Source organism: Salmo trutta, chromosome 13 (assembly GCF_901001165.1).
Source record: "Salmo trutta chromosome 13, fSalTru1.1, whole genome shotgun sequence".
NCBI lineage: Eukaryota > Metazoa > Chordata > Actinopteri > Salmoniformes > Salmonidae > Salmo > Salmo trutta.
Window position 1 is genome coordinate 87690896 of NC_042969.1, and position 21961 is coordinate 87712856.

At 42.8% G+C, this 21961-nt stretch overlaps 1 protein-coding gene across 1 annotated transcript in view; it reads right to left on the reverse strand.

Annotated features, from left to right (window-relative positions):
• Positions 1 to 21961, reverse strand: part of ryr1b (ryanodine receptor 1b (skeletal)) — a gene marked incomplete at its 5' end in the record, with an annotated part of 164709 nt that overhangs the window by 40050 nt on the left and 102698 nt on the right. Inside the window, 8 exon segments of the mRNA XM_029773897.1 lie at positions 1720 to 1728; positions 2686 to 2790; positions 3410 to 3538; positions 3853 to 3941; positions 5168 to 5248; positions 16402 to 16475; positions 17292 to 17368; positions 21736 to 21815. Of these exon segments, the coding sequence (XP_029629757.1) occupies positions 1720 to 1728; positions 2686 to 2790; positions 3410 to 3538; positions 3853 to 3941; positions 5168 to 5248; positions 16402 to 16475; positions 17292 to 17368; positions 21736 to 21815 (644 nt within the window).

Sequence of the window (21961 nt, forward strand, 5' to 3'; positions counted from 1 at the left end):
GGTTGGGATAGCTGTGGTTGGGATAGCTATAGCTGTGGATAGCTGTGGTTGGGATAGCTGTGGTTGGGATAGCTGTGGTTGGGATAGCTGTGGTTAGGATAGCTACGGTTGGGATAGCTGTGGTTGGGATAGCTGTGGTTGGGATAGCTGTGGGGTTGGGATAGCTGTGGTTGGGATAGCTATGGGGGGTGAAACAAAGATTCTTACGCCAAGTCGAAGTCCGGGGTCGGCTTGCATCTGGCAGGGTTATAATACATGTTAATAAAAATGTAATCAACCAACATTTTTTTATACATTTTTGTATTTTTGATATCTGTCCCCTGGCGTCCTAAAATATTAGTTGGATTTCAAGTGTCACGGCTTTCTCCCAAACTGCTGTGCATCTGTGGTAGGAGATCAGGTGCACAGACAGACAGACAGACAGACACAGACAGACAGAGACAGACAGACAGAGACACAGACAGACAGACAGACAGACAGACAGACAGACAGACAGACAGACAGACAGACAGACAGACAGACAGACAGACCAGACAGACAGACAGACAGACAGACAGACAGACAGACAGACAGACAGACAGACAGACAGACAGACAGACAGACAGACAGACAGACCAGACAGACCAGACAGACCAGACAGACCAGACAGACAGACAGGAAATCAACATTAGAGACTATCTACTATCTAGTCCGTGCCAGCCTAGGACCTACAGGTTGGCTCCACTCTCCTAGTCATTCTATGGTCACACTCAGCCCATTCTCTAATCACTAGAGCAAAGAAATGGGGATCCAAACGAAGTAAATGTGGGGGGGGGGGGGGGGGGGGGGGGGGGGGGGGGGGGGGGGCGCACACACTTTGAGTCCAAATTAGGATCGTAGAGGGTTCTGAAATAGAATGTTATTTAATCTAACCTTGGGTTCTCAAACTTCACTGTAAGTAACATTTGCATAATTAGCTAAAGGCACATTCACGCCAGATTTCTTAGTAGTAATGATGGCCTGGGTTTAAGACTAAGGGTTCGTTTATCCATATCACGTATCAAACCTCTACGAGGAATAACCTGACCAATTAACAGGTGTATCCCGCAGCTGTGAATGTGACTTGTGGAAAGCAAGCTCGTTTAAATATTTCACTACAGAAGGAAACTAGCTGTCTCATGTGTTATTCATTTGAACAATGTGCATGAAAATATTTCTACAAACTATCAAACATGTGTAAACCGTATCTACCGAGTAATCTACTGTAGCTATCTGATTCTACTACAGTAATCTACTGTAGCTAGCTGATTCTACTACAGTAATCTACTGTAGCTATCTGATTCTACTATCTACCGAGTAATCTACTGTAGCTATCTGATTCTACTACAGTAATCTACTGTAGCTATCTGATTCTACTATCTACCGAGTAATCTACCGTAGCTAGCTGATTCTACTACAGTAATCTACTGTAGCTATCTGATTCTACTACAGTAATCTACTGTAGCTATCTGATTCTACTATCTACTACAGTAATCTACTGTAGCTATCTGATTCTTCTACAGTAATCTACTGTAGCTAGCTGATTCTACTCTGGGCTGCTCCAGGCAGGTGACGAGGCAGAAACAAGCTGGCAAAGAGCAGGCCACACAACAGGGACCAGGTGAGGTGGGAACCAGCCAGGAAACACCAAAATCATTTCATTAAATAAAATAAAACTCAAATAAATAAATAAATACATACTTTACAACTCTGCAGGGACCATGAGGGAAAAAGTTCACAAGATTAGTTGGACAGAAAGTCGACATTTGAAGAACGATCATTGCTGTGCTACTCCCAACATTTAGACGTAAGGAAAAATAAGGTATATTCTAGGGTTAGGGTTAGATAGTTAGTTAGATAGGGCGTAGAAGATCAAATACTGCCCCTATTTGTTTCTGCACCAGAGATGAGATATTTTGCATGAATGAAACTAATCAGTGCACAAGACAATGCTCAGAACATATCCTCAGTGAATCTTAATGCTTTTCAGAATTAAATAGTATTTATCTATGTACAATAGTGAGACGGGCATGTACAGTGATTTAAGGGTCCAATGCAGTCATTTTTTATCACAATATCAAATCCTTTATGGGTAACAATGAAATACCTTAATGAGATTGTTTTTAAAATGGTTATATATATATAAAAAAAACAAGAATGTCTTTTAAGCAAAGAGCAACTTCTCTAGTAAGAATTTAGCTTTGACTGTGTGGGAGTGGTCTGAGTGGGGAGGGGAAAACTGACAACTAGCTGTTATTGGAAGAGAGATTTAGAACTCTCTTTGTTATTGGTCTACTAACTCATTTACCGCCTGGTGATGTCACCAGCCAGGCCAAAACTCCATCCCACCAAAACAGGCAGAAATTTCAGGCGGTCTTTCCAAACAGCTCTTACACAAAAAGAGTATTGTCATCATTTTCACAATTCCACAATTTTATTTACAACCTGTGTAAATATTTATAAAAACACAGGGGAAATCACACTTTTGACTGCATTGGGCCTTTAATAATACATAGTGAGTAATTGCCGATAAGACCTTGTCAATTAGATGCATATATTTCCTGTTTACCCTGACAGAGCTTGAATGTGAGTAAAAACATTCATGAGTGTCTGGTAGATAATATCGTTGTAAAAATAAACTACCACACGGCAGATTTGTTTGTTTACCTGAGCCAGCTTCATCATCATGTGAGCAAAGACGTGCAGGAAGCCGACCACAGCGTCCCACAACCTGCTGTGGGCCAAAGACTGCTGGTTCCCCGTACACGGACCCTGAGAGGATGGGGAAGGAGAGAGAGAGAGAGAGAGAGAGAGAGAGAGAGAGAGAGAGAGACAGAGAGAGAAAGGGAGAGAGAGAGAGGATAGAGAGAGAGAGTGAGAAAGGGAGAGAGAGAGGATAGAGAGAGAGAGAGAGAGGATAGAGAGAGAGAGAGAGAGAGAGAGAGAGAGAGGATAGAGAGAGAGAGAGAGAGAGAGAGAGAGAGAGAGACAGAGAGAGAGAGGATAGAGAGAGAGAGAGAGGATAGAGAGAGAGAGAGAGAGAGAGAGAGATAGAGAGAGAGAGAGAGAGAGTGAGAAAGGGAGAGAGAGAGGATAGAGAGAGAGAGAGAGAGGATAGAGAGAGAGAGAGAGAGAGAGAGAGAGAGAGAGAGAGAGAGAGAGAAAGAAAGAAAGAAAGAAAGAAAGAAAGAGAGAGAGGAGAAAGATAGTAGAGAGAGAGAGAGAGTAGAGAGAGAGGAGAAAGAGAGGTTATTTTGATTAATTGATGAACGCTAATTAGCATTTTCTATGCAGGAACAGCGACAAAGCAAGAACAACAAAAAGCCCAGCAGGTTGATGGACACTCCCTGACTAGTACTGTAGGAGGTGTAATCCACCAGGACAACCTTACCTGGATATACTCAGTCAGACTGTTGAACACCTGTTTAGCCACAGTCATGGCCTTGGAGAAGTTCCTCTTTCCTGGCTCGTCTATGATGTCCTTCCCAGAGTAATACCAGTAGAAATCACTGATAGACTCCTACATAGGACCACGGAGAGAAGGGAAGGGGTCAAAGGTGACACAGGAAGAGAGAAAGAGACATAGAGAGACAGACAGAGAGAGAGAGAGAGAGAGAGAGAGAGAGAAGGAAAGAGAGAGAGAGAGAGGGAAAGAGAGAGAGAGGGAAAGAGAGAGAGAACGAGAGAGAGAGAGAGAAGGAAAGAGAGAGAGAGAGAGAGAGGGTTAGGGTTGCTGAAAATAAATCTGGTGGAATGTGAAGGGAAGTAATCAGCCGATAAAGAGAAAGATGATTATAATTAGAGACAGAACTGGAGCTATTTCGGGAGTTTTACCTGCAGGCGGAGCAGGTAGTCCACAGTGCAGATAATGATGTTGATGGTGGTGGTGCTGCCAGTCTGGGTACGCAGATAGTTCTGGAAATCTGCTCAGAGACGGAGATAACAGGATCACACCATGTGTAGCTTGGACAGAGATAACAGGATCACACCAGGTGTAGCTTGGACAGAGATAACAGGATCACACCAGGTGTAGCTTGGACAGAGATAACAGGATCACACCAGGTGTAGCTTGGACAGAGATAACAGGATCACACCAGGTGTAGCTTGGACAGAGATAAAAGGATCACACCAGGTGTAGCTTGGACAGAGATAACAGGATCACACCAGGTGTAGCTTGGTCAGAGATAACAGGATCACACCAGGTGTAGCTTGGACAGAGATAACAGGATCACACCAGGTGTAGCTTGGACAGAGATAACAGGATCACACCAGGTGTAGCTTAGACAGAGATAACAGGATCACAGCAGGTGTAGCTTGGTCAGAGATAACAGGATCACACCAGGTGTAGCTTGGACAGAGATAACAGGATCACACCAGGTGTAGCTTGGTCAGAGATAACAGGATCACACCAGGTGTAGCTTGGACAGAGATAACAGGATCACACCAGGTGTAGCTTGGACAGAGATAACAGGATCACACCAGGTGTAGCTTAGACAGAGATAACAGGATCACAGCAGGTGTAGCTTGGTCAGAGATAACAGGATCACACCAGGTGTAGCTTGGACAGAGATAACAGGATCACACCAGGTGTAGCTTGGACAGAGATAACAGGAGGTGTAGCTTGGACAGAGATAACAGGATCACACCAGGTGTAGCTTGGGCAGAGATTACAGGATCACACCAGGTGTAGCTTGAACAGAGATAACAGGATTACACCAGGTGTAGCTTGGACAGAGATAACAGGATCACACCAGGTGTAGCTTGGGCTCTGGCAAAACCTAGTATATTAGGGTGTCATTTGAGATTCAGATTTAAGATCTGGGCCTTCAGTGTCAGAGTATGAGTGCTGATATAGGATCAATTTGGCCTTTAATATCATAATATACCTATATGTGTGTTTTGTCCTATATTTATAGATATATACATGTATATATATATTTTTTATCCCAGCTCCTGTCCCCGCAGGAGGCCTTTTGCTTTTTTGGTAGGCTGTCATTGTAAATAAGAATGTGTTCTTAACTGACTTGCCTAGTTAAATAAAGGTTAAATAAAGGTTAAAAAAGGTCAAATAAAAAATGGGATCAGTTTGGCCTTTAACATCATAATGTTTAGGTTGTAATTTGACGGCACATTGAAACGGGTCACTCACCGTTGTTGTGTCCCTCACAGAGCAGCTGCAGGAAGCGGAACAGGTCGCAGGTAAACTCGTCATCCGCCATCACCTTCTCATCTGGCCACGGGAACGCAGGACAGACAAGCAGTCAACAGGGGTCAACAGGGGGTCAACAGCGGGTCATCAGGGGTCAACAGGGGGGTCATCAGGGGTCAACAGGGGGTCAACAGGGGGTCATCAGGGGTCAACAGGGGTCAACAGGGGGTCAACAGGGGGTCAACACGGGGTCAACAGGATGAGAGTGTTGTTGTTTTTGTTTGTTTATAAGTGTTTTGGAGCGTGTAAATACAGTGTCCATTGTTGTTTGACTGAGAAAGCAAGGATGAATAAGAAGAGTTTAAAATGAAGGATTAGGCCTGGTAACAGTGTGTGTGTGTGTGTGTGTGTGTGTGTGTGTGTGTGTGTGTGTGTGTGTGTGTGTAGGTAAGTATAACCACATTATCACTCTCTGCCCTCGTTAGCAGGTTAGTAGCTAAACCACAAAGACCTCAGACAGATCGTCCGTCTCTGTCCACTGGCCAGCGGACAGACGGACGGCAGACGGAGAAAGGGAGGAGTCAGACAGGAGGGAAGCGAGGAGGCAGTCAGGAGGAAAAGGAGGAGCCAGACAGGGGGAGGGGCCATACAGTGGGGGAAAAAAGTATTTGATCCCCTGCTGATTTTGTACGTTTGCCCACTTACAAAGAAATGATCAGTCTACAATTTTAATGGTAGGTTTATATGAACAGTGAGAGACAGAATAACAACAAAAAAATCCAGAAAAACGCATGTCAAAAATGTTATAAAATGATTTCAATTTTAATGAGGGAAATAAGTATTTGACCCCTCTGCAAAACATGACTTAGTACTTGGTGGCAAAACCCTTGTTGGCAATCACAGAGGTCAGACGTTTCTTGTAGTTGGCCACCAGGTTTGCACACATCTCAGGAGGGATTTTGTCCCACTCCTCTTTGCAGATCTTCTCCAAGTGATTAAGGTTTCGAGGCTGACGTTTGGCAACTCAAACCTTCAGCTCCCTCCACAGATTTTCTATGGGATTAAGGTCTGGAGACTGGCTAGGCCACTCCAGGACCTTAATGTGCTTCTTCTTGAGCCACTCCTTTGTTGCCTTGGCCGTGTGTTTTGGGTCATTGTCATGCTGGAATACCCATCCACGACCCATTTTCAATGCCCTGGCTGAGGGAAGGAGCTTCTCACCCAAGATTTGACGGTACATGGCCCCGTCAAATGATGCGGTGAAGTTGTCCTGTCCCCTTAGCAGAAAAACACCCCCAAAGCATAATGTTTCCACCTCCATGTTTGACGGTGGAGATGGTGTTCTTGGGGTCATTGGCAGCATTCTTTCTCCTCCAAATACAGCGAGTTGAGTTGATGCCAAAGAGCTCCATTTTGGTCTCATCTGACCACAACACTTTCACCAGTTGTCCTCTGAATCATTCAGATGGTCATTGGCAAACTTCAGACGGGCATGTATATGTGCTTTCTTGAGCAGGGGGAACTTGCGGGCGCAGCAGGATTTCAGTCCTTCACGGCGTAGTGTGTTACCAATTGTTTTCTTGGTGACAATGGTCCCAGCTGCCTTGAGATCATTGACAAGATCCTCCCGTGTAGTTCTGGGCTGATTCCTCACCGTTCTCATGATCATTACAACCCCACGAGGTGAGATCTTGCATGGAGCCCCAGGCCGAGGGATATTGACAGTTCTTTTGTGTTTCTTCCATTTGCGAATAATCGCACCAAATGTTGTCACCTTCTCACCAAGCTGCTTGGCGATGGTCTTGTAGCCCATTCCAGCCTTGTGTAGGTCTACAATCTTGTTCCTGACATCCTTGGAGAGCTATTTGGTCTTGGCCATGGTGGAGAGTTTGGGATCTGATTGATTGATTGCTTCTGTGGACAGGTGTCTTTTATACAGGTAACAAACTGAGATTAGGAGCACTCCCTTTAAGAGTGTGCTCCTAATCCAGCTCGTTACCTGTATAAAAGACACCTGGGAGCCAGAAATCTTTCTGATTCAGAGGGGGTCAAATACTTATTTCCCTCATTAAAATGCAAATCAATTCATAATATTTTTTAAATGCGTTTTTCTGGATATTTTTGTTGTTATTCTGTCACTCACTGTTCAAATAAACCTACCATTAAAATTATAGACTGATCCTTTCTTTATCAGTGGGCAAACATACAAAATCAGCAGGGGATCAAATTATTTTTTCCCTCACTGTATGTGGGAAAGGGAGGAGCCAAACAGGGGGAAAGGGAGGAGCCTGCTAGGGGGAGAAGCCATATAGGGGGAGGAGCCAGAGGCTTCCTGCATTCAATACTTTAGTACTGACCACAGCTTTGGTTTTATCTGCTCCCTCCTCAACACACACACACACACACACACACACACACACACACACACACACACACACACACACACACACACACACAACACAGGAACTTGGCCAACAACCAGGGATTTAAACACACACAGGTCAACCATCAATAATGTGACATTGAAATGGTCGTGACAGTGGAGAGGACAGGGAATGATGAGACATTGAAATGGTCGTGACAGTGGAGAGGACAGGGAATGATGAGACATTGAAATGGTTGTGACAGTGGAGAGGACAGGGAATGATGAGACATTGATAGAGTGTTCACAGAGGACAACATCATCTTCTGTGACAGAGACAGACACACAGGGAACACAGAAATACAGAGAACAAATCGGAGAGAATATCTCTCTATATCAAACACAAAGTCACACAAGTCATGCAATTACAGATCTACTGAACTCCACAAACTCCTGTGTGTTGGTGTGTGGTGGAAAGACAAGGGAACCAAATCACATGTACTGGAGACAGAAGCAGGACGTACAGTGGCTTGCGAAAGTATTCACCCACTTGGCATATTTCCTATTTTGATGCCTTACAATCTGGAATTAAAATGTATTTTTTAGGGGTTTGTATCATTTGATTTACACAACATGCCTACCACTTTGAAGATGCTAATATTTTTTATTGAGAAACAGGCAAGAAATAAGACAAAACAAACTGAAAACTTGAGTGTGCGTAACTATTCCCCCCTCCTCTAAAGTCAATACTTTGTAGAGCCACCTTTTGCAGCAATTACAGCTGCAAGTCTCTTGGGGTATGTCTCTATAACCTTGGGACATCTAGCCACTGGGATTTGTGCCCATTCTTCAAGACAAAACTGATCCAGCTCCTTCAAGTTGGATGGTTTCTGCTGATGTACAGCAATCTTTAAGTCATACCACAGATTCTCAATTGGATTGAGGTCTGGGCTTGGACTAGGCCATTCCAAGACATTTAAATGTTTCCCCTTAAACCACTCGAGTGTTGCTTTAGCAGTATGCTTACGGTCATTGTCCTGCTGGAAGGTGAACCTATGTCCCAGTCTCAAACCTCTGGAAGACTGAAACAGGTTTTCCTCAAGAATTTCCCTGTATTTAGCGCCATCCATCATTTCTTCAATTCTGACCAGTTTCCCAGTCTCTGCCGATGAAAAACTTCCAGTGGGGATGGTGTTCTCGGGGTGATGAGAGGTGTTGGGTTTGCGCCAGACAAAGCGTTTTCCTTGATGGCCAAAAAAGTAAATTTTAGTCTCATCTGACCAGAGTACCTTCTTCCATATGTTTGGGGAGTCTCCCACATGCCTTTTGGCGAATACCAAATGTGTTTGCTTATTTTTTTCTTTAAGCAATGGCTTTTTTTGGCCACTCTTCCATAAAGCCCAGCTCTGTGGATTGTACTGCTTAAAGTGGTCCTATGGACAGATACTCCGATCTCCGCTGTGGAGTTTTGCAGCTCCTTCAGGGTTATCTTTGGTCACTTGTTGCCTCTCTGATTAATGCCCTCCTTGCCCTGTCCGTGAGTTTTGGTGGGCGGCCCTCTCTTGGCAGGTTTGTTGTGGTGCCATATTCTTTCCATTTTTTAATAATGGATTTAATGGTGCTCTGTGGGATGTTCAAAGTTTCTGATATTTTTTATAACCCAACCCTGATCTGTACTTCTCACCAACTTTGTCCTTGACCTGTTTGGAGAGCTCCTTGGTCTTCATGGTGCCGCTTGCTTGGTGTTGCCCCTTGCTTAGTGGTGTTGCAGACTCTGGGGCCTTTCAGAACAGGTGCATATATACTGAGATCATGTGACAGATTATGTGACACTTAGATTACACACAGGTGGACTTTATTTAACTAATTATGTGACTTCTGAAGGTAATTGGTTGCACCAGATCTTATTTCGGGGCTTCATATCAAAGGGGGTGAATACATATGAACGCACTACTTTTCCCTTTTTTAATAATTTTTTTTTAAAACAAGTTGTTATTTTCATTTCACTTCACCAATTTGGACTATTGTGTATTGTCCATTACATGAAATCCAAATAAACATCCATTTAAATTACAGGTTGTAATGCAACGAAATAGGAAAAACGCCAAGGGGGATGAATATTTTTGCAAGGCGCTGTGTGGGGTTTGGTTCTACAGTGTGTGGGTTTGGTTCTACACAGAGGACAGTGTGTGGGGTTTGGTTCTACACAGAGGACAGTGTGTGGGGTTTGGTTCTACACAGAGGACAGTGTGTGGGGTTTGGTTCTACACAGAGGACAGTGTGTGGGGTTTGGTTCTACACAGAGGACAGTGTGTGGGGTTTGGTTCTACACAGAGGACAGTGTGTGGGGTTTGGTTCTACACAGAGGACAGTGTGTGGGGTTTGGTTCTACACAGAGGACAGTGTGTGGGGTTTGGTTCTACACAGAGGACAGTGTGTGGGGTTTGGTTCTACACAGAGGACAGTGTGTGGGGTTTGGTTCTACACAGAGGACAGTGTGTGGGGTTTGGTTCTACACAGAGGACAGTGTGTGGGGTTTGGTTCTACACAGAGGACAGTGTGTGGGGTTTGGTTCTACACAGAGGACAGTGTGTGGGGTTTGGTTCTACACAGAGGACAGTGTGTGGGGTTTGGTTCTACACAGAGGACAGTGTGTGGGGTTTGGTTCTACACAGAGGACAGTGTGTGGGGTTTGGTTCTACACAGAGGACAGTGTGTGGGGTTTGGTTCTACACAGAGGACAGTGTGTGGGGTTTGGTTCTACACAGAGGACAGTGTGTGGGGTTTGGTTCTACACAGAGGACAGTGTGTGGGGTTTGGTTCTACACAGAGGACAGTGTGTGGGGTTTGGTTCTACACAGAGGACAGTGTGTGGGGTTTGGTTCTACACAGAGGACAGTGTGTGGGGTTTGGTTCTACACAGAGGACAGTGTGTGGGGTTGGTTCTACACAGAGGCGTGTGGGTTTGGTTCTACACAGAGGACAGTGTGTGGGGTTTGGTTCTACACAGAGGACAGTGTGTGGGGTTTGGTTCTACACAGAGGACAGTGTGTGGGGTTTGGTTCTACACAGAGGACAGTGTGTGGGGTTTGGTTCTACACAGAGGACAGTGTGTGGGGTTTGGTTCTACACAGAGGACAGTGTGTGGGGGTCCCAGCTGGTTCTACACAGAGGACAGTGTGTGGGGTTTGGTTCTACACAGAGGACAGTGTGTGGGGGTCCCAGCTGGTTCTACACAGAGGACAGTGTGTGGGGGTCCCAGCTGGTTCTACACAGAGGACAGTGTGTGGGGGTCCCAGCTGGTTCTACACAGAGGAAAGTGTGTGGGGGTCCCAGCTGGTTCTACACAGAGGACAGTGTGTGGGGGGTCCCAGCTAGTTCTACACAGAGGAAAGTGTGTGGGGGTCCCAGCTGGTTCTACACAGGGGACCGTGTGGGGGTCCCAGCTGGTTCTACACAGAGGACAGTGTGTGGAGGTCCCAGCTGGTTCTACACAGAGGACAGTGTGTGGGAGTCCCAGCTGGTTCTACACAGAGTACAGTGTGTGGGGGTCACATCTAGTTCTACACAGAGGACAGTGTGTGGGGGGTCCCAGCTGGTTCTACACAGAGGACAGTGTGTGGGGGGTCCCAGCTGGTTCTACACAGGGGACCTTGTGGGGGTCCCAGCTGATTGTTGAAAAAGGTTATGGGTTTGATAGTTAAAGGGATTGTTCTAGGGCTGGGAGAAAAAGGTTATGGGTTTGATAGTTAAAGGGATTATTTTGGATTTTGGCAATGAAGCCCTTTATCTACTTCAGATGGACTCATGGATACCATGGTTATGTCTCTGTGTGTATTTTGAAGGAGGTTGCTAACTAGCGTTAGCGCAATTGCTAACTAGCATTAGCGCAATGACTGAAAGTCTATGAAACGTTAGTTAGCATTGGCTCACAAAACTACCTCTAACTTCTTTTATACTCGACGCAGATAAATAAAGTTGTATCCACTGACTCTGGGGAAGTAAAGGGCTTCATTGCCAAAATTTCAAACTATCTCTTTAACCTGTCAAGGTATAGGGGGCAGTATTTTCGATTTCGGATGAAAAGTGTGCCCAGAGTAAACGGCATAATACTCGGGCCCAGAGTCAAATATTTCCATATTATTAGTAGATTTGGATGGAAAACACTCTGAAGTTTCTAAAACGGTTTGAATGATGTCTGTGAGTATAACAGAAATCATATGGCAGGCAAAAACCTGAGAAAAATTGAACCAGGAAGTGTGGAAATCTGAGAATTGTAGTTCTTCTTTTGAATCCCTATCGAAACTACAGTGTCTGTGGGGTCACGTTGCACTTCCTAAGGCTTCCATTGGCTGTCAACAGCCTTCAGAAAGTTTTTCCATCTTTCTCCTGTTACTGGGCAGAGAATAGGAGCTCAGTCAATGAGTGGACTGCCTATGGACAAAGGACTTGGTGATGCGCGAGCCCGACAGCGCGCCCCTCATTTTTCTTCTTGAATGAATACGCTATTGTCCGGTTGGAATATTATCAACGTTTTATGTTAAAAAGACCCTAAGGATTGATTGTAAACAACGTTTGACATGTTTCTATGAACGGTAATGGAACTATTTGACTTTTCGTCTCTGGTTCTGCGCTCGCGCATTATGCCTTTGGATAGTGATCTGAACGCACGAACAAAACGGAGGTATTTGGACATAAATATGGAGTATTCGAACAAAACAAACATTTCTTGTGGAAGTAGGAGTCCTCGGAGTGCATTCTGACGAAGATTAGCAAAGGTAAGAGAATATTTCTATTACTAATTCAGAGTTTTGTTGATGCCAGAACTTGGCGGGTGTCTGTATAGCTTGCTTCGATGGCTGAGCTATGTACTCAGAATATTGAACAATGTGCTTTCAACGTAAAGTTATTTTGAAATCTGACAATATATAATTCTTTCAATAACTGTTGTACATTTTATCAACGTTTATGATGAGTATTTTTGTAAATTGATGTGCACATTCACAGGAAGTTTTGGTGGGAATACATTTTCTGAACATCACGCGCCAATGTAAAATGCTGTTTTTGGATATAAATATGAACTTTATTGAGCAAAACATACATGTATTGTGTAACATGAAGTCCTATGAGTGCCATCTGATGAAGATCATCAAAGGTTAGTGAATATTTTAGCTGCACGTTTGGTTTTTGTGATGCATGTCCTTGCTTGGAAAATGGCTGTGTGGATATTAAAGCCTTTTTGAAATCGGACAATGTGGTTAGATTAACGAGAGTCCTATCTTTAAAATGGTGTAAAATAGTTGATTGTTTGAGAAAATTAATTTATGAGATTTTTGCTGTTTTATAAAACACATTAGAAAGAATGTTTAAATGATTTATGGAAAATAGAGTAAGGATTATAATATGAATTTATAGCATTTTGAAGATTTGAATATAACCACATAATTTGTATTCCCGTTTTATAAAACAGAACATGTGTATTAAAGCTAGAATCCTTAGTTGCAACATCCATTTTTGGACTTATAAATTAATGATATATATATATATATATACCCATTGATTCTTGAAAAAAAATAACTTATAAATGCCTCGTAAGCTTAGTCAAACTGTCATACCCCATCAGAACTGAAAATATGGACTTGTTTTATTTACTTCAATGTTTGTAAACAAAGTAAATGTAAACAACCACTATATAGCCTTTAAAAAAACTGGTTAAAATGATCATTTAGAATTCAGACAAACACACCTAGAAGTTTTGGAATTATAACACATAGCAAGTCTGAACCCTGACAAGTGATTGCCGCCATTTTTCTCTTAAAGAAATACCGTGGATTTTGGCAACGAGGTCCTGTATCTACTTCCCCAGAGTCAGATAAACTTGTGGATACCATTTTTATGTCTCTGTGTCCAGTATGAAGGAAGTTAGAGGTACTTACGCCAGCCAATGCTAACTAGCGTTAGCACAATAATCGGAAGTCTTGTTATTTAACCTTTATATTTATGACGATCTAACCCGGCCAAACCCTTCCCTTACCCGGAAGACACTGGCCCATTGTACGCCGCCCTGTGGGACTCCCAATCACGGCCGGTTGTGATGCACCCTGGGATCAAACCAGGGTCTGTAGTGACGCCTCTAGCACTGAGATGCATTGCTTTAGACCGCTGCGCCACCCGGGAATATCTGCTAGCATGTTACCTCTAACTTCCCTCATACTGGACACAGAGACGTAACAATGGTATCTACGAGTTCATCTGACTCAGGGGAATTACATAAAAGGGCCTCATTGCCAAAATCTCGAAGTATCCCTTTAAGATCATCCAATGAATGTTAAAGTAGCACCTTGTGATATTTTCTATCACAGAAAAGCTGTCTTTAATTACACAATAGGGGAAAGTGAAAATAAGTGAAAGATGCACAAGAATGTGAAAAAGTTCAGATATGATGAATGTCAACCTTCTGTCCAGAGAACAACCTTTTGGTAATGTCTTGGTAGGGATAGGGAGATAGATGACAAGGTGGTGAATTTGAGGCAATGGAAGAGTCTCAGTATTTGAGCGGGATGTTTAAATTATGTAAAAAGGCAAATGTCTTAGGAAACGGGGCTCTGTCGACTCCCTACTGCGGTTGCAATTCATTTCAGGTTTGATGAGACACATCAGTACAGTAACAGACTCATGGCTAGAAAGGATATGGATTTTGTCAAATTGACATCCAAAGTTGATTTAGGTTTTTTGCATTTTAGCTAACCCTAACTGTAACCCTTTTCCTAACCGTAACCTAATTCTTGTAACCTTCTAGGTTCACTTTCCTAACCTGCTACGTAAACTGTTCTAACCCTCTACGTAAATTGTTCTAACCCGCTACGTAAATTGTTCTAACCCGCTACGTAAATTGTTCTAACCCGCTACGTAAATTGTTCTAACCCGCTACGTAAATTGTTCTAACCCGCTACGTAAATTGTTCTAACCCGCTACGTAAATTGTCCTAATCTGCTACGAAAAGTCAAATATGACAAAAGCTGTATCCTTTCTAGTCAAAACCCCATGTAACAGTTCTCTGTGATCTCCTCTAGAGAACTTGTCAGGACAAGAAGAAAATGGAAGAATACTTTCCTTCCTTCTTTTTGCTCAGCCACTGTTCCACGAGTCTTGGAGTTACAGTAGATCTGTAAGTACTAGGAAATGCACTCAAGGACCAAAAAAAAAACAGTCAAAACTTTTCAATCAAGTGGATGGATCATGGCCTTTACCGGGGAAACTTAGAGGACGTGAAGCTGTTGAATTCAATTATAATCTTTTGGCATGTATCCCAGGCTAAAATAAGCATCTTAAGTGATCGGAAAGTTTCGTTTTTTTTTTCAGTGACTCCTTGAGTGCGAAATGAAATGCGTATTAACTACACACACACCACAGAAAAAGAAAAGACCTAGTCAGCTGAATAAAATAAAGCTAAAAGAAAGAAAGGACAGAAGGAAAGAGACAGAGACACGTCTTATTTACCACGTTCTAGCTTCATATCTGAGAACCGTGAAAAGGTGGATGGGGGGGGGGAAAGGAGGGGTATGTAAAGGGTAAAGGGCGGGGTAGAGTGGTGGTGAGGAGAGAGACAAAGGAGAGAGCCAAGGTGAGTCCAGTAACTACAACAATTAAAGCCGATGTCAGGGATGCATGTACAGTTTCTATATAAACCGTCTTGAAGCACAGTGATTCATACAACAGCGCCTTTATGAATCTCATACGGTTTCTATCTACTTTAGGACAGCCCACGAATACAGTAAATCAATACACACTAACACAAACTGTACCCGCAGTAAACACCTGTATGCAGTAGAAAGTACAGAGATTCACAGCAAGTAGCTACCCCGTAACTAGCCATGTAGCAGATCAGTTTGTGTTGTAGCTACCCCGTAACTAGCCATGTAGCAGATCAGTTTGTGTTGTAGCTACCCCGTAACTAGCCATGTAGCAGATCAGTTTGTGTTGTAGCTACCCTGTAACTAGCCATGTAGCAGATCAGTTTGTGTTGTAGCTACCCTGTAACTAGCCATGTAGCGGATCAGTTTGTATTGTAACTACCCTGTAACTAGCCATGTAGTAGATCAGTTTGTGTTGTAGCTACCCTGTAACTAGCCATGTAGCAGATCAGTTTGTACAGTATCTACCCTGTAACTAGCCATGTAGCAGATCAGTTTGTACAGTAACTACCCTGTAACTAGCCATGTAGCAGATCAGTTTGTACAGTAACTACCCTGTAACTAGCCATGTAGCAGATCAGTTTGTGTTGTAGCTACCCTGTAACTAGCCATGTAGCAGATCAGTTTGTGTTGTAGCTACCCTGTAACTAGCCATGTAGCAGATCAGTTTGTATTGTATCTACCCTGTAACTAGCCATGTAGCAGATCAGTTTGTACAGTAACTACCCTGTAACTAGCCATGTAGCAGATCAGTTTGTACAGTAACTACCCTGTAACTAGCCATGTAGCAGATCAGTTTGTACAGTAACTACCCTGTAACTAGCCATGTAGCAGATCAGTTTGTGCTGTAGCTACCCTGTAACTAGCCATGTAGCAGATCAGTTTGTATTGTACTACCCTGTAACTAGCCATGTAGCAGATCAGTTTGTATTGTACTACCCTGTAACTAGCCATGTAGCAGATCAGTTTGTACAGTAACTACCCCGTAACTAACCATGTAGCAGATCAGTTTGTGCTGTAGCTACCCTGTAACTAGCCATGTAGCAGATCAGTTTGTGCTGTAGCCAACTCATCTGTGGACATCAACAGTCTGGCAGTGTAGTGAGAGGTGATGTGTTAGATTGAGCTGTTCAGGTGTCAGCGTTATCCTGGTGGTGGAGTGTTATCATCATACTCACTTGTTCCCTCCTCTGACACCATACCAAGCCCCTCAGCCTTGTTCTGTCTCTCAAAGGCATTTAGGTCTAGAACGCTGCCAATAAACACACATTAGAATCATTAACAGATAACAAACATTAGAATCATTAACACACAACACACATTAGAATCATTAACACACAACAAACATTAGAATCATTAACACACACACACATTAGAATCATTAACACACACAAACATTAGAATCATTAACACACACACACATTAGAATCATTAACACACACACACATTAGAATCATTAACAAACAACAAACATTAGAATCATTAACACACACACGCATTAGAATCATTAACACACACAAACATTAGAATCATTAACACACACACACATTAGAATCATTAACACAACACACATTAGAATCATTAACATACACATTAGAATCATTAACACACAACAAACATTAGAATCATTAACACACACATTAGAAACATTAACAAACACACACATTAGAATCATTAACACACACACACATTAGAATCATTAACACACAACACACATTAGAATCATTAACACACAACACACATTAGAATCATTAACACACAACACACATTAGAATCATTAACACACACAAACATTAGAATCATTAACACACACAAACATTAGAATCTTTAATACAACAAAAGAGTGATCAAATTTAGATCCTACATCTGTACAGCCACCACATTAGCGTCATTAACATCTAATGCATGTTAATTATTTACAGGAAGCACAGATGATAACATGGATTTTAATGATAGCTGATGAGAGATTTGAGTCTAGGCTTAGAGCCATCAAATATTTGTTTTAAATCCACATTAAGTTACACATACCTGCAGGTACGCATAACTAGATGTTTATAGACTTACATACCTGCAGGTCTGCATCAGAGCCTGAATACTCAGGAAGAAGCCCACATCCTTTTTGTCCTTCAGGTAGTCCAGCATCCTCTACAATACAGAGAGACAGAGAGAGAGAGAGAGAGAGAGACAGAAAGAGAGACAGGAAGACAGAGAGAAAGGAAGACCGAGGGACAGGAAGACAGAGAGACAGGAAAACCAGAGAGACAGAGAGACAGGAAGACAGAGAGACAGGAAGACAGAGAGACAGAGAAACAGGAAGGCAGGGAGACAGGGAGACAGGGAGACAGAGAGACAGGAAGACAGAAAGACAGTAAGACAGAGAAACAGGAAGCCATCAATCAGTCTAATACAGCCATACTCAACAGACAGACTAAAAATCTAGAAATATATTTGATATATTGTTTTAACTGTCACATGCTCTCTTTGCTCCATAGAACAATGTGTATAATTGCAGGAAATGAGCTTTAACCTGTTAAACTCTGAGCAGTTGTTTTAGAGCTTAAGTTTTACCCACTCCGTCAATTTCTGTCAGAAAATAGAAAGTGACAATGATGTCATAATAATGCCCCAGCTACCCCCTCCTTCTCGGCTATAAATTATGCGCTATGGTCATATTTATAGAGAACGCAATTTAAGTCACCGAAAGTTCTGAAAAGTTGTATGTATGGAAAGTGTGGTCATTGTAATGTAATGCATCCACATTTAATAATATGACATTATCTCAATTTTTTTATTTAACTAGGCAAGTCAGTTAAGAACAAATTCTTATTTACAATGACGGCCTAGGAACAGTGGGTTAACTGCCTTGTTCAGGGGCAGAACGACAGATTTATACCTTGTCGGCTCGGGGATTCGATATTCCAACCTTTCGGTTACTAGTCCAACGCTCTAACCACTAGGCTACGCTGCCGCCTCTACACTCTAACCACTAGGCTACGCTGCCGCCTCTACACTCTAACCACTAGGCTACGCTGCCGCCTCTACACTCTAACCACTAGGCTACTCTGCCGCCCCATCTGACAACACACCGTTGATCTTTCTCACTCATTTTCAATGGGGGAAAAATGTATTGGAAAAGCAGTTGGACGTGTCCTTGCTTGTCTGTGTGTTATAAAAAAAAATAATAATAACTTCGAAAGTACTAATCAATAGGGGGTCATTTTTAAGATGTCAGTCTTGAAAATCCTTACAGCCATTTTCCCACAGATCAAACCAGACACATCTGGTTACAAGTGGCCCAAGTATGACAATTTGACAAATATGACAAAAACATTTAATTATATATTTTTTAAATCATTTTGGAATAGTAATTGGTGACATATACTTTATTTCAAAACAAAACAAAAGACTTTCAAATATCTTATTCCCCGACATGCGGACAATGTGGGAACCAAACGCACCAAAAAACATGTTTTATGGATTTATTTTGTTGCTTTTCTTTGCCTGTGATTGTTCGCTCTGTAATAGCCATGCTGTTTGTGTCACCTGTATAAGAATCCCATTGTTCTTACCTTTCTAACGAAGCATGTTGGTAGGACTTAGGACTTAGAATAGTTTTGGAATCTAAATATATTCGAAGGTAGTTTACATTTTCTGTTGTTGCTTAGAAAATGTCTCCAGGGTGCGTCAGAGTTTAACAGGTTCTTATAACGTAAACATTTTTTTCTCACTGCCAACAAGAGGGGTGTGAACACATTGAACAGTTTTGAGTCACATGGGTTGTGAGGTGAGGGTTTGTTACTATGCTGGAAAAGACAATATCCATCTGGATCTTTCACCAGTGGGGACATGTTCAGTGAATTTGGAAAGTATTCAGGTCCCTTGACTTTTTCCACATTTTGTTACGTTACAGCCTTATTCTAAAATGTATTAAATTATTTTAAACCTGGCACCATCGCTACGGTGAAGCATGGTGGTGGCAGCATCATGATGTGGGGATGTTTGTCTGCGGCAGGGACTGGGAGACTAGTCGGGATCGAGGCAAAGATGAACGGAGTACAGAGAGATCCTTGAAAACCTGCTCCAGAGCGCTCAGGACCTCAGACTGGGGTGAAGGTTCACCTTCCATCAGGACAATGACCCTAAGCACACAGTTAAGACAACACAGGAGTGGCATCGGGACAAGTCTCTGAATGTCCTTGAGTGGCCCAGCCAGAGCCCAGACTTGAACCTGATCTAACATCTCTGGAGAGACCTGAAAATAGCTGTGCAGCGACACTCCCCATTCAACCTGACAGAGCTTGAGAAGATCTGCAGAGAAGAATGGGAGAAACTCCCCAAATACAGGTGTACCAAGCTTGTAGCGTCATACCCAAGAAGACTCGAGGCTGTAATCACTGACAAAGGTGCTTCAACAAAGTACTGAGTAAAGGGTCTGAATACTTATGTAAATGTGATATTTCCGTTAGTTAAATTTTAATACATTCGTAAAAATTTCTAAAAACCTGTTTTTAGTTTGTCATTATGTGTTATTGTGTGTAGATTGATGAGTAAAAAAAGCAATTTAATCCATTTTAGAATAAGGCTGTAACGTAACAAAATGGGGAAAAAGTTTGAATACTTTCCGAATGCACGGTATGTGACCGGACCTTCTGAAGTAGTAGTTAGTACCCCTGGTCTGATACAGAAGGGGTAGTGTTAGTTAGTACCCCTGGTCTAGTACAGAAGGGGTAGTGTTAGTTAGTACCCCTGGTCTAGTACAGAAGGGGTAGTGTTAGTTAGTACCCCTGGTCTAGTACAGAAGGGGTAGTGTTAGTTAGTACCCCTGGTCTAGTACAGAAGGGGTAGTGTTAGTTAGTACCCCTGGTCTAGTACAGAAGGGGTAGTGTTAGTTAGTACCCCTGGTCTAATACAGAAGGGGTAGTGTTAGTTAGTACCCCTGGTCTAGTACAGAAGGGGTAGTGTTAGTTAGTACCCCTGGTCTAGTACAGAAGGGGTAGTGTTAGTTAGTACCCCTGGTCTAGTACAGAAGGGGTAGTGTTAGTTAGTACCCCTGGTCTAGTACAGAAGGGGTAGTGTTAGTTAGTACCCCTGGTCTGATACAGAAGGGGTAGTGTTAGTTAGTACCCCTGGTCTAATACAGAAGGGGTAGTGTTAGTTAGTACCCCTGGTCTAGTACAGAAGGGGTAGTGTTAGTTAGTACCCCTGGTCTAATACAACAGAGGTAGTTATAGTTAGTACCCCTGGTCTGATACAACAGAGGTAGTTATAGTTAGTATCCCTGGTCTAATACTACAGAGGTAGTATTAGTTAGTACCCCTGGTCTAATACAGATGGGGTAGTTATAGTTAGTACCCCTGGTCTAATACAGAAGGGGTAGTTATAGTTAGTACCCCTGGTCTAATACAACAGAGGTAGTTATAGTTAGTACCCCTGGTCTAGTACTACAGAGGTAGTATTAGTTAGTACCCCTGGTCTAATACAACAGAGGTAGTTATAGTTAGTACCCCTGGTCTAATACAACAGAGGTAGTTATAGTTAGTACCCCTGGTCTGATACAACAGAGGTAGTTATAGTTAGTACCCCTGGTCTAATACTACAGAGGTAGTATTAGTTAGTACCCCTGGTCTAATACAGAAGGGGTAGTTATAGTTAGTACCCCTGGTCTAATACAACAGAGGTAGTTATAGTTAGTACCCCTGGTCTAGTACTACAGAGGTAGTATTAGTTAGTACCCCTGGTCTAATACAACAGAGGTAGTTATAGTTAGTACCCCTGGTCTAATACAACAGAGGTAGTTATAGTTAGTACCCCTGGTCTGATACAACAGAGGTAGTTATAGTTAGTACCCCTGGTCTAATACTACAGAGGTAGTATTAGTTAGTAACCCTGGTCTAATACAGAAGGGGAAGTTATAGTTAGTACCCCTGGTCTAATACAACAGAGGTAGTTATAGTTAGTACCCCTGGTCTAGTACTACAGAGGTAGTATTAGTTAGTACCCCTGGTCTAATACAACAGAGGTAGTTATAGTTAGTACCCCTGGTCTGATACAACAGAGGTAGTTATAGTTAGTATCCCTGGTCTAATACAGAAGGGGTAGTTATAGTTAGTACCCCTGGTCTAGTACAACAGAGGTAGTTATAGTTAGTACCCCTGGTCTGTTACAGAAGGGGTAGTTATAGTTAGTACCCCTGGTCTAGTACAGAAGGGGTAGTTATAGTTAGTACCCCTGGTCTAATACAACAGAGGTAGTTATAGTTAGTACCCCTGGTCTAGTACAGAAGGGGTAGTTATAGTTAGTACCCCTGGTCTAATACAACAGAGGTAGTATTAGTTAGTACCCCTGGTCTAGTACAGAAGGGGTAGTTATAGTTAGTACCCCTGGTCTAATACAGAAGGGGTAGTCAGCCTTGGTCCTGGAGTGCTGCCAGCACTTCAGTTTTCTGAGTTAAACCTCCTTTTGCTTTCGACTGTCCAGGTGAACCAGGTAGATGACAGTCGGACAGAACTCACCTGTTGTACGTCACAGTTGCCTGTGTTGAGGATTGAGATGCCCAGCTTGAGGGTGGAGGAGACCATGGCCCCCGTCTCACCTGAGACAGAGAGATCAAATGTAGTGTACACACTGCCAACACCCCTCTAATGTAGTGTACACACTGCCAACACCCCTTTAATGTAGTGTACACACTGACAACACCCCTCTAATGTAGTGTACACACTGACAACACCCCTCTAATGT